The 12,209-nt window shown below is 34.1% G+C and overlaps 1 protein-coding gene across 7 annotated transcripts; it reads left to right on the top strand.

The window, feature by feature from the left end:
• The first annotated feature begins 1,238 nt into the window (after window positions 1-1,238).
• On the top strand, window positions 1,239-9,432 carry LOC131075351 (uncharacterized). 7 transcript variants are annotated; one of them, XM_058012170.2, is made up of 21 exons: window positions 1,239-1,430; window positions 2,193-2,251; window positions 2,439-3,714; window positions 3,824-3,892; window positions 3,982-4,186; window positions 4,342-4,450; window positions 4,714-4,782; window positions 4,984-5,034; window positions 5,321-5,405; window positions 5,526-5,585; window positions 5,725-5,777; window positions 5,918-6,096; window positions 6,628-6,844; window positions 6,991-7,048; window positions 7,178-7,234; window positions 7,375-7,617; window positions 7,706-7,770; window positions 7,906-7,962; window positions 8,112-8,205; window positions 8,484-8,624; window positions 8,842-9,432. In XM_058012170.2, coding segments are annotated over exons 2-21 (3,192 nt in total). In that variant the 5' UTR covers window positions 1,239-1,430; window positions 2,193-2,249; the 3' UTR covers window positions 8,944-9,432. The 7 variants fall into 7 exon arrangements, with proteins under 7 accessions (XP_057868153.2, XP_057868155.2, XP_057868151.2 ...); XM_058012172.2 differs by having other exon boundaries at window positions 2,193-2,338; XM_058012171.2 differs by lacking the exon at window positions 1,239-1,430 and adding an exon at window positions 1,475-1,919.
• The last annotated feature ends 2,777 nt before the right edge of the window (window positions 9,433-12,209 follow it).

The raw sequence follows: 12,209 nt of genomic DNA, 5'->3' as shown, positions 1-12,209 counted from the left end.
GCACCTTCCTTTGCATTTATAAAGCTTCTCAATCTATTTTAAGAAGTCAAATTCCACCTATCATTTGCTTGTTTTTACCCCAAATGAAAGGAAGCTAACCAATCCCATGCTATTAGACCATTTTTTTTGCATTTACAAAGCTTCTTAGTTGATTTTGAGAGATCAAGTTTGACCAATCATTTGCTTGGTATTTCATCCGACACGATAGAATCTAGTGAATACCATGCCATTAGACCAACTTTATTTCATTTACAAAGCTTCTTGATTGATTTTGAGAGATCAAGTTCCACCTATCACTTGCTTGTTATTTCCCCTAAAAGAATAGAAACTAGTCAATCCCAATGCCACTAACCAATTTTATTGCATTTACAAAGCTTCTTGATTGATTTTGAGAGATCAAATTCCACTTATCATTTGCTTATTATTTCTCCCAAAAGAATAGAAACTAGTCAATCCCTTGCCATTAGATCAATTTTTTGTACCAATGAGTTGGCATTTCATCTAAGCTACATGATCAATTTTATGGACCAATGAGTTGGACATTTGATCTAAACTACATGAACTCAAGTGTATACCTCAATTTAAAGTATAAAAACAATGTCGAATCAATTATACAATGATTGAAAACATAATAATAATAAAATTAAGTTGGTCAACAAATACCAAAATAAATTTAGTAAAATGTGTAACTAAATAGAAAATGACTTGGATGCAAATTTCACCATTGTACTATTATAGGGTCCATTCCCTTCCTTACAAATAGAAAGTTCTAGAATTCTGCCATCCCCTTCTTGAAAATGTAGGAGACATAGGTGAAATGAGTTGGAAAAGGATATATAAAACATGTAGAATCAATCTTATAATTATAAAACTCATAGAAATTAATAATAATAATAAAATTAGAGTGATCAACAAACATATAAATAAATACATCTGAATAAATATAATAAAATGTGTAACTAAAAAATAAGAAATGGCATAACCCATTTCAAAATCATATGGTCCTTTTCTTCCCCTACAAATAGAAAATCCTAGAATTCTTCAATCAATCCCACTTTCTTGGAAAAGAGGTGAAGTGAGAGGAGGGAGGGAAGGAGGAGTGGGAGGATATATACAGAGGTATATATACACAACCGTTCGCGGCCTTTTATCGCCGAGTCCCCAAACGGGCAGCGCCGTAGGTTTAACAGCCAGTGCCACGTGTCAGGATTGTACGATCTGCATGCGTATTGATTTCTGGCACGTGCGATAATCCTTCTATTTCGGGCTTGCCGCGTAAATTTTGTGTGCTTTTTATGCCCGACCATAATACATTCCCTCTGCAGCGATTTCACTAGCGTCGGCCAAAGATCTTTCAACACATCGTCTGATCAGAACGCATCATACGGGAGGAAAAAACATAATTACACTTTTCAATCAATCATTCCGCAGTAAGATGATACCTATATATAGTGGGGAATATGAAAATTTCTGTTTCAGTTCTGATTTAATTGTTTGGCGCATTTCTTCTACTCATTGAGACCCTGAATTTGATTCATTACCCACTTCTTCTACTCATGGATAGCCTGAAATTGTAAATAGAGGGAAACCGGGGTGGTACTACTTGGCGCTATTCCAATGTGTGTTGAATGAAATTTCACTCATCCATGCAATAGCGCTGGATTGAATCGCCTCTCGACATTGTTTTTTGAAAGATTTTTTGCTTCTGGATCTGTATTTTTAGAGGCTTCTTCTAAGCTCTAAAGTTAGGAGGAAAAGGCAAAAGGCTGGTTTAGGCTTTAATTTCTGTGCTGAATTTGTTTTTAATTTCATGGATTGAATCCGTTCTGTTATAATTCAAGCGTTGAAGAGCTCTGGAAATAATGTAGCTCCCCTACCTTTGGTTTGCAGATTTGCCCTTTACAGAAAAGTTAGATTAAGTTAGTACATTGTATTTCCGGACATTGTATTTTCGGATTATAATAGGATGAATCACCCATGAAAAGTTGCTTTGATTATATGCTATGCAATCTTCCTACCTAGGGTTTTGAGAATTTAGAGATGAGCGATGTTTTTGTCTTTTTCATATTGCTTTTTTCCGTACTTTTGTTGTGTTTTTTTCCGTTTTATAAGGTTTTTTCAGGGAAGGCCTCTTCTGGGTTTGTTTAAATTTTCCTATTAAAGTTATTGTTTCTGTGTTGGTGGCATTGTAGATTGGAGGCAGACAGGCATCGAGTTGGTCTGGGATATCGTATAGATTTTGGCTTTTGATGTGAGTTGACAATTCTATGATGAAGGCTTCTATCGTTGTGTGCAATGAAACAATTTCAAATTAATATGATTTAGAGACAATCCATCGGTGAATATTTAGATGCATTGCATGTGTTTTCTGGAAATTGTGTTTTCCCTGTAAATTGCATGTGTGGACATGTAATTCATGGGAGGCTGTTTTCGTTCAGGGAAGTTGCAGTGAAGTCTTGTTTAGGTAAAAAGAAGACAAAAAAGAGCAGCAGAGGGAGGGAGAAAGCAATGGCAGGAACTGATTTCCAGCAGAAACTGGCTCTATTGGAGCCTGCTGTAGAAGATATCTGCAATCTCATAAAAATAGATGAGTATTGTGAGAATACAGTATCGAAAGAAACCCATATTCCTCCCAAAGAGAACATAGAGGTTATTGTTGATATGGTTGATATAACAGAGTCGCTTGCACAAGATAAAACTGATGCGCTTTCTCCTGCTGCCATTCCTGCCATCATTTTCCCGGTATGTAAAATTGGCGAAGATTCACCGAAAAGCTTTGCTAAGATGGGTGCCTTCAGTGCAGAATCTCCTGCAAGCTTTGCCAAAAAGGGTGAGTTAAGGAATGATAAAGAAGCTTCTTCCACGTCTTCTTGCCAGAGCAATATCACAGGTTTTGAAGCTGGTTATTTACATAAGCTGGCAAGTGAAGTTGAGAGTTTAGAAAAAGGTTGGGACCTTTCCAGGGATCATGTGAAGGTGGTAGAGGAAAAGACCCAAATGCATACATTGAAGGGTGCAGAGAGATATGACCGGATCAATCAATTCCTCGAGGAAAATGATCCTAGTGAGAAAGATGACATATACTGTCCATCTTCTGCCTCCTTCCAGAAAATGAGCGAAGAGTACCCCTTAGAGGACAAAGAAATGGAAGATACTGGACAGACTGAGAAACAAGCAGAGATGAAATTTTCACATTATATTTTACAATCTCAGAAACTCAAAGCAAATGGTGGAGAACTTTATCAGAATTGCAGTGTCGCAGAAACTAGTCAATTAGGTTTCACTGGGGTCCCAAGGCGACGTGGAAGGGGAAGACCGAGAAAGATGGAAAATAGAGTTCCGGCAGAAGGAATTTTTGAGGATGAAGAAATGGGAGTTATGGGACAAAATGAGAATGAAAAACGGGAAAGCTTTTCATATTCTAGTTTACAGGCTCTAAAACGCAAAGAAAATGGTGGGGTTAGCCAGAAGTGCACTGAGCTTCCTAGGAAGCGGAGCAGAGGAAGACCAAGAAAAGTAGAAAATATTTTTCTCACAGACGGAATTTGCAAACAGGCTACCTATTCTATTGATAAGTTGTTGAAAGATGATACATCTGCCATAGATAAGCCCTTAAAAGAGAATTTAAGTTTGTCTCAGGTACCCACAAGCAGTACGAAGCTACTTTCAACAGGTCTGCTGGAAGGATATTCTGTTCAATATTTTTACCGCAATGTAAGTTCTATAAGATATTTTTTGACTCCAATGCTTCACAAAACAGTGCCAATTTTTTCTGAATTTATATGAATTTTGGTTTAACCCTTCTAGTTTGACGTGTATTTAGGAAACACTCTATGGAACAATTGTAGAAGAAGGAATTTTGTGCCAATGCAGAACATGCAAAGGGAAAAAGGTAAGTTACAAAGAATTGACTGCATAATTAAAGATGCATTAGAATTTCCTATTTCTCATATTTAATCAATTGTTTGGTTACTTTTTAAGGTTGTGAACCTTACCAGCTTTGAGAAGCATGCTGGTAGTGTAGCAAAGCGCCCCAGTGACTACATATGTTTCGAAAATGGGACATCTTTTACTCAGCTGGTGAGGCTTGTCAGTAATGCTCCATTGCATAAGATTCCAGATGTTATAAAGTCTACTCTAGGGATTGTGTCAACGAAAAGTATCCATTCAAATGGACAGTCTGAAGGTGGACACTGTTCTCAAGAGTGAATTGTGTATAATTGATCTCACATTTTGAAGACTTGCTGTTTGATAATACCTAATATTTGATCAATGCTTTCATCTTTACTATTTTAAATTTTACTAACATGAAACCATTTTGCTGTTCTTCTCTGTGAATAGAATATGCCAATTTTTCAAGTCAACTGCAGCTCCATCAGGCACCCTTAAAGTGTGATTTGGGTTCATCCACACATAAAACGATACAAGAAAGAGCCATTGCAAAGGGAAGGTATGTTATAGTGTATCAGTTAGGCAACTTAGTAAACTTTTGCAAGTTTGTTGATGATTTGTATGTTTGATACGAGCTTTTAAAGAAGAATGATACCATATTGAATTTTAGAGCACCTTCTCATGCATGAAATTTGTAGTAAAAGAAAAAGCAATGGCTTAAACAAATCGGAGGTGTGAAATTGAAACTTTCTAGCAGAAAAATTAAAGGGGTGAATGATGCTCATTCTTATTCCTTGGCATGTGATATTATCAATTTATCAGGACTTCACTATCAAAATTGAGAGAATCTGATGATCAATGGGATCATGTCAAGAAAAGAAAAAGAGGACGGTATGCATTTTCTCTTATTTAAATGTTAGTTTAATGTTAAACCTACCATTATTTTAGCATGCTGAGATCAACATTAAAATCTTGAATTCTCCCACCATTTTGAGTAGCATATCTGGTCTAGATATAGCTTTTATCTAACTTAATGTTTCTAATGTTAATATTAGATAATGATGAAATACTGAGATAAATTTTGAATCTCAGGCCTCCTTCCACCATCTTGGGTAGCATGTCTGATCGTCCAAAGAGAGCAAGGTGAGCCTCTTCTTAGTTGAATTTCTATTTCACTGATAAACTTACCATTATGTTTTACATTTGGAGACTAATTTTTACCTCAGGCCTCCTAAGAAAAATGTTAGTGCTTTATTTAGTATTATTTTGCTCAATATTTTTCTATTCTATTACTAGGAAACCATTTATTAATTGCAGTAACATGGTCAAAATACCGAAAGCAATTTTTTTCTTTTTCTTTTCGAAATAGTCTTTATTCTCAGATAAATTTAGATGTTATTTATAATGTTATCGATACTCTTATTTACAGGGAAACAAGTTTGCATAAGTTAATTTTTATGCCAGGCAGTGGCATACCCAAAGGAACACTTTTGTCTTATTATATCAAAGGACAGGTCGGTCTTCAACTTTTGTCTAAGTTACACATTTGTTTGGGCAGTAAACATCATCAGACTTCTCAGATAACTATAGAATACATTATTTTATTGATTTCGTTGTATGGTGGATCATTGCAGCATTTTCTTGACGGATTTAAGCAAGACTTTGGTATACTCTGTGGCTGTTGCAATGAAGTGGTAAGTTGTTAGATTGTTTTCTTCTAGAGTTTACAATATGGGATGGAAATGCTTCCTCTCTTAGGCTATTTTTATGCTCCATTGAAGGGGCTACCTTCTCAGCTTCTGTATACTTACCATTTTTTTTAATGCCACACAGGTCAGTTGTTCACTGTTTGAAGCACATGCTGGTTGGGGATCAAGGAAATCACCGTAAGTATACTCGTAAAGTTATTTAGTTCTAATTTTTTTGTTATCAACTAGAGTGGTCATGACTGTCTTTTTCAACATACAAGACAATTTGTTATTTAGTAAATGGTCAACTTTTTTCTTACATATTTCTTTCCACACAGTTATAAGCACATCTATCTTTCTGATGGTCGGACTCTTCATGAAGTTGCACTTTCAATTGCAAATGAGACAAGAATTTCTGAAAAAGAAAGCCCTAATTGCAATGAGGATTTCTGTGCAATCTGTGGGGATGGTGGTCTTCTCCTTTGCTGTGATGGTTGTCCCAAAGCTTATCACAAAGGTGAAGCCTCTTGTCAGCTCTGTGTTTTTCTTTAATGGCTGGTTTGTCACAATGTAAGCGCTTCCCAACATTTATGCATAAAATGAGTTTACCGTGGCTTGTCTGGAGTCCTTGACAAGTGTATTTTGTCTACATAATGACAAAAAAGCAGGCCCTGCCTCCCTCATTTATGCAAAGCAAACTCAATCTATGTTCAATGAGCTAATCTGTACTAGATGACAGATTTATATAATCAAGTAATCAAATATTCTATTTGATGTTTCATAGTTTTAGGTTATAAATTTCAAAAACAGCAGAATAAAGCTTTAAAATGTAGGACTAAATGCAATTCTAGTTACCATGAATGTTTAGAACATAAACTAAATGGAATATCCTCTCTAAACTTAACATCAATTTGATGTTTATTGTGGTTTGCTCAAAGTATATTCAAGTTAATAACTGTCCAGTTTCTTTAAAGATTGGTCATATATTCTTTTCTTTAGTTGGTATTATTTGTATGCTTCATACTAATGTTTTTTTAATGCATGTCAGAGTGTTTAGGGATCCGCCATGAACCTGTTTCTAGGTATTGGTTTTGCCGTTCAAATCGGGGATGTTCTTTGACTGGAGAGAACATATCAGAGAAAGGTAGCTACAAAGTTTCTAGAAAGGTTGGACACACTGCATTAAGGGGAAGACCACCAAAACGTGTGTCACGTGTGGTTAACAAAGCAGCAGACAGCAATTATAATGGATGTGTTCTGTGTAGGTGAGTACTTGCATATTCTTAAATTAGATTTACCCTATATATCTTGTACACATGTTGAATTTGAAAGTACATGAATATATTTTGATTCCATGATTTCTATATTTTTCAATTTACACAACATTAATTTCTCTATAATGTTTATTCAGGCATGAAGAATTTACCAAGTATGGTTTTGATGATAGGACCATCTTATTTTGTGACCAAGTATGACAAGTTACATACACTAGATTTCACTAGAATTCATTTACAAATAATTATTTAGTTCTCGTCTCGTTAAATCCTACCTTCATTTTGAAGTGAATTTATTGATTCATTTCCTTTGTGTATGGACAGTGTGAGAAGGAGTTCCATGTTGGTTGTTTACGCTATCATGGTATTGCCGACTTAAAGGTAACTTTCACCCAGTGTGGATTTCAGAGAAGAAAGATGTCGAGGACATTTTCTCAATACTTTATTTCTAACATAAAGATATTTTATTGGCATTGTTAGTGGTAGCAAGAGCTGGTTTAATAGAAAAAAAATTATTGCAGGAGTTGCCAAATGGCAATTGGTTCTGTTCGAATGATTGTAGTGAAATTCATGAAGGACTGCAAAAACACGTAGCCTTTGGATCACAATGCTTGCCAAGATTGCTATCTGAATCATTAGTGAAGAAGGTTGAGAATGATGTCAATCAGGGTTTGCAGGATGAAATAAAATGGCAAATTTTGCACGGGAAGACAACAGATATTGATGGCAAAGACTTGCTCTTAGAAGCTGAAGCTATATTCCATGTATGTTTCTTAATCCTTCTATACTCAACGAGTCCTCATTTAACTGTTTTCTTGAAAACATCAATAATTGGATGTGTGCAAATTGCAGGACCGCTTTGAGTCTATAGTTGATCCTAGTACTGGTCGAGATTTAATCCCTTTGATGCTTTACAGGTGACTTCTGTTTTATTTAGAATTTCTTTTGATCTCCTAATAAAGATCAATTGTTTTTAAACTCTGAAATTTGTTCACTTAATTTTATAACCTTGATAATCTGCTGAATCTCTTGCCCTGTCTCTTAATTTACAGCAAAAGTATGAGAGATCGGGATTTTGGAGGAATGTATTCTGCAGTTTTGACAATAAAGTAAGAACCAAAAGTGGCTAAGCTGTAGCAGTAATGGAAGTAACATTTTCTTATTAAAAAATAATGTGAATCATTATCACAAATATCTCACTTTAGCGCAAATAATTTAATGTTTGGTAGTTTCTTACTAAGTTAATTTATGTGAACAGCTCAGAAGTTGTTTCAGCTGCTGTTTTCCGTGTATTTGGAAAACAGATTGCAGAGTTACCTCTTGTTGCAACAAGGGCTAACAATGAAGGACAGGTGATAATCAGTATTCTGATTGTTGTTTTTGTATATCAATGTTTGCTATTTTATTTTTTTTACCTTATCTATGGTGTTCATTGTGTAGAACAATTCATGTATAACCAGATGCTAATGACTGAGAATGCATTTAAATAATTTGTTTTATTCTTTAGATGCTTTGCATCTTTCTTATGTGCTTTTATATCCCATCCTATCTCTTTAAACTTAAAATTTTGGAAAGTGAAATCAAGGGTAGTTGATTGTGTGGCTGATGCAATTATAACTGGATCTTGCAGGGCTATTTTCAGGCATTGTTTTCATGTATTGAAGAAGTATTTTGCTCTTTGAATATTAAGCATATTGTGCTGCCTGCTGCCGAAGAAGCTGAGTCTTTCTGGATAAACAAAATTGGGTTTCTAAAAATGTCGATAGATCAGGTTTGTGAAAGTTTCTAGCTTGCTTGAAAAGTCATAATACTGAAATGTCTCTTTCCATGGTAGCAAAAACAATTCTTGTGTCAAATGCGTGGAAAATGTCTGGTTTGTTTTTTCATCCAAGTTTTTATTCTACATATAATGCTATATGCCTTTGAAAATTTTCTAGGAGCAAAGAATGGAATACCATGTAAACCTCAATCCCACTGTTTTTTGGCAGTTTAATGAAAGAAGTAAAGATGTGCAAGTCATGGCCTTCAAAGGTGCTTCAATGTTGGAGAAGGAACTTGCACAAATCTCCAAAAATGGAGAGAATAGATAGAACTTTTGTGCAACTGTACATTATTTTCAAGGCTTGAGGTGTATATAAGCCTTCTTGCTAGGCAATTTTGTTTGAATTCTTTAGACCCTGCAGCAATGGGGACCATTATAACAGCTTTGTGCATGTATATTTTTAACATACACATGGGAGAGTCTGTTGTGGTTTTATTGGTAGTTATCTCCCTTTGAAATATTAGATTATGATCAGCCTTAAAGTTAAGAACACATAATATTTCTTCTAGGCGATGAGCTATTAGCTGCATATTGCAGGGATCAACTATACTTTTCTTTTTCACTAAACAATTCAGGTGTTATAATGTAAAGTTGACTTTTAAGCAGTCTGATTGCCAATGCATCATTCTGCTAGTTTTTTTTGACCCCCATCCGATTTTGTGCAGGCTGGGGTACACTGGCCACAGAGCCTATCTCTTTGTACATCAGAATTTTGTACACCTATTCTTCATATAGAACGTTATCTGTATACAATTTTTTTTGCGGTGTACTCTGTTCTCTGTTGAAATGATGTTTTATGAGAATTGCTACCCGAATTTCTGAAACTTAAACAAAGTAAGACAACAAAGACAAATATTACCATTAAGAGCACATTTCAATTTCACATTTCAATTAGTGAAGATACACTATCTAGTTAATCTTGTTGTGCCCAAGAACTTTACAGGGAAGTGAAGCCCTAGGATGAAATTTCCCGGTCAGAAAGAATGGCATACGAGTTTAGAAAAAGAGGTTATGGCAGAGTAAGAGTTATAATTTTAGCATCATAAGTTGTATGTACCATTTAGTTAAACGTAGCATATAACTGTGTGAATAGATTGACAGAAGCAGAGAAAGTCAAGAGTATAAACGTGAAATTCTCTTGCACCCTGTAGCACTTCTGTCCTCAAACCTTCCAAAACCATCAAGGATGCATTTATTATGTTTAATTTCATTAAGTTTTACACGGGGATAAATGGAATATATATACTAATATTTCGTCCTTACCAATTCCTTGCCACCATATGAACATGTTCTTGTAAGGATAAAGGAATGATACAATGCATATATATAGTTTGTACATTTTAGTTATGTTATATAAATGTGCACATGCATAAATGTTTAAGCATTCATTTCGTTTCTTTCCAAAAATTGAGAACAAAGAGTGTAGATTAAGATTGTGCATTTACAGCAAATCTGTAAGGAGGAGGTTTTATGTTTTTCATTATAAAAGTAGCTTTAATAAGGGCGCTGATCCTGAGGAGGTTTTATGTTTTTCATTATAAAAGTAGCTTTAATAAGGGCGCTGACCCTAAACATCGTCCAAAGACTATCAACAGCACATTAACAGCACAAAATAAAACTTAAAGTGAGACAGTAATAAAAGAAAGCAGGAGAGGTTTTATGTTGGATCTAATTTATGATGGTATTTTAGACATATTGTAGTTAGACATTTGAGAGTGTGTAATGTTTCATTTGATTATGCGGTGAATGGAAGTGTAAAATCATGTCACCTTTTTTTGGTGTAATTCTGTCACTAAAATTAACATTTTATGTCTGTAGTAAACAAAAACTTAAGAATTTAAAGATAGTGTAAACTATTGATTCTTAATATGTATATTTTAAAATAATTCATATCTTATTTTTAATATGGTAATAAATTTTCTTATATTATTTATACTAATTTTTAATGAGTAATATTTTTTCATATCACATAATTTGAGTTAGAAATAACATCAATTCATAATTGTCCTTTTAAATTATTTTTTGCTAGATATTTTATTTATTATTTATTTTTAATTTCAAATTAATTATAATTTACACTTTTTTTATATTATATGATTTTATTTTATTTTTAAATTTCATTTTTTTGAAGAAATGAAATAAATATAATGGGCATTTGTATTTTTCATTGCATTAAATTATTTTTAAATTTTTTAATATTTATGAAAAAAGACCTTTGTGTTTGGTTAAAAACTCGTGTTCATTAGAAAATACAAATAAATAAATTACATTATTTGGAAAGCATACTCCGAGTTATAAGCTTATTCTAAGGGTTATGATCACACAAAATCTTGTGTCATAGAGAATTTGTTTGAATATTAAAAACTTACCTTGAATGAGCATTTTGGTCGAATATAAGAAGCAAAATACTTAAGGACCACTTCAAAAGATTTAAATGGACATTTGGTCAAAGGCCAATCATTTGAAGGCCCTCTCTCGTGCCATTTGACTTAAAACATTAAAAATATTTAAAAAGACTTTTGATCAAACTTGGTAAACCTTTGATCAAAGGTACCCTTAATTGTACAAAAATGGTTCTCTAGCCCTTACGACACACCAATGCACAATTTATAGTGTACGAGGGTAACTTATGCATTGGTGCATCCCAGGGGTTGGACAACCATTTTCTCATTGGACCTAGCTGACATATGAAAGCATATAGACTTGTGAAATGATCTTTATTGGAAGTAATCAATGATTTTTTGCCTCCTAGAAGTTTTTTATGAATTGGTCTACAAGTGGCATTAGGATTTATGCTTCCACCTTATGGTGGTGTATATATATGACCACAATATTGTTTGGTTGGTATGCATGTGTTCATGTCCGAGTTGTATATCAATATCTTGATCTAGCATGATTGTATCCACCCTTTGCAACTCTTCACAAAAACTTGCAACTTGTTATCAGGGAAAATGAATGTTTAGGATAAAGTAAGGGATTTGCCTTAAATTCTTGGGCTAATTTAATAGTGATATTGGGTAAATCTTGAAGTGTGTGAAACTCAAGAACTAAATAATTGTTTGTGTACAAGTATAGAAGTCAACTAATGGAGGTACTATTGCTATGTGATTGTTTCGTTGAAGTGTGTTTTGATTGTTTCTAAGTGATTCTTATGTGATATTCTTGACCCTAATGCATTATATATTGATCTTAGGTGTTTATATGTCCATTTTCCATTAAGTCCTTAAGTTCTAGAAAGATCTTACCTTCTTGACTTTTGGAGGTTTATTAGGGATTTTGGTGTGTGAAAATGCAAGTGCTTGCACTAAAAAAGGTAAATTTTAATTCAAAGGATGCAAATTCATTTGGTTCTTTTTCGAGGACTCAAATATGACATGCTAGCATTTAGGATGGAGAAAATGTTAAGCAAGAGTATGAGAAGGTGTTCAAATGTAACAAGAGCTTCACTTTGATGTGTGGTATGAGTTTAGGGTTAAGCTATGCTTATGAAAAAGGGTGCGAAAATATCTGCATTAGGAGAGATAAAGTGGGTTA

The sequence above is a fragment of the Cryptomeria japonica genome, chromosome 2, assembly GCF_030272615.1.
Source record: "Cryptomeria japonica chromosome 2, Sugi_1.0, whole genome shotgun sequence".
Taxonomy (NCBI): domain Eukaryota; kingdom Viridiplantae; phylum Streptophyta; class Pinopsida; order Cupressales; family Cupressaceae; genus Cryptomeria; species Cryptomeria japonica.
This window is presented reverse-complemented; position numbering and strand designations above follow the sequence as displayed.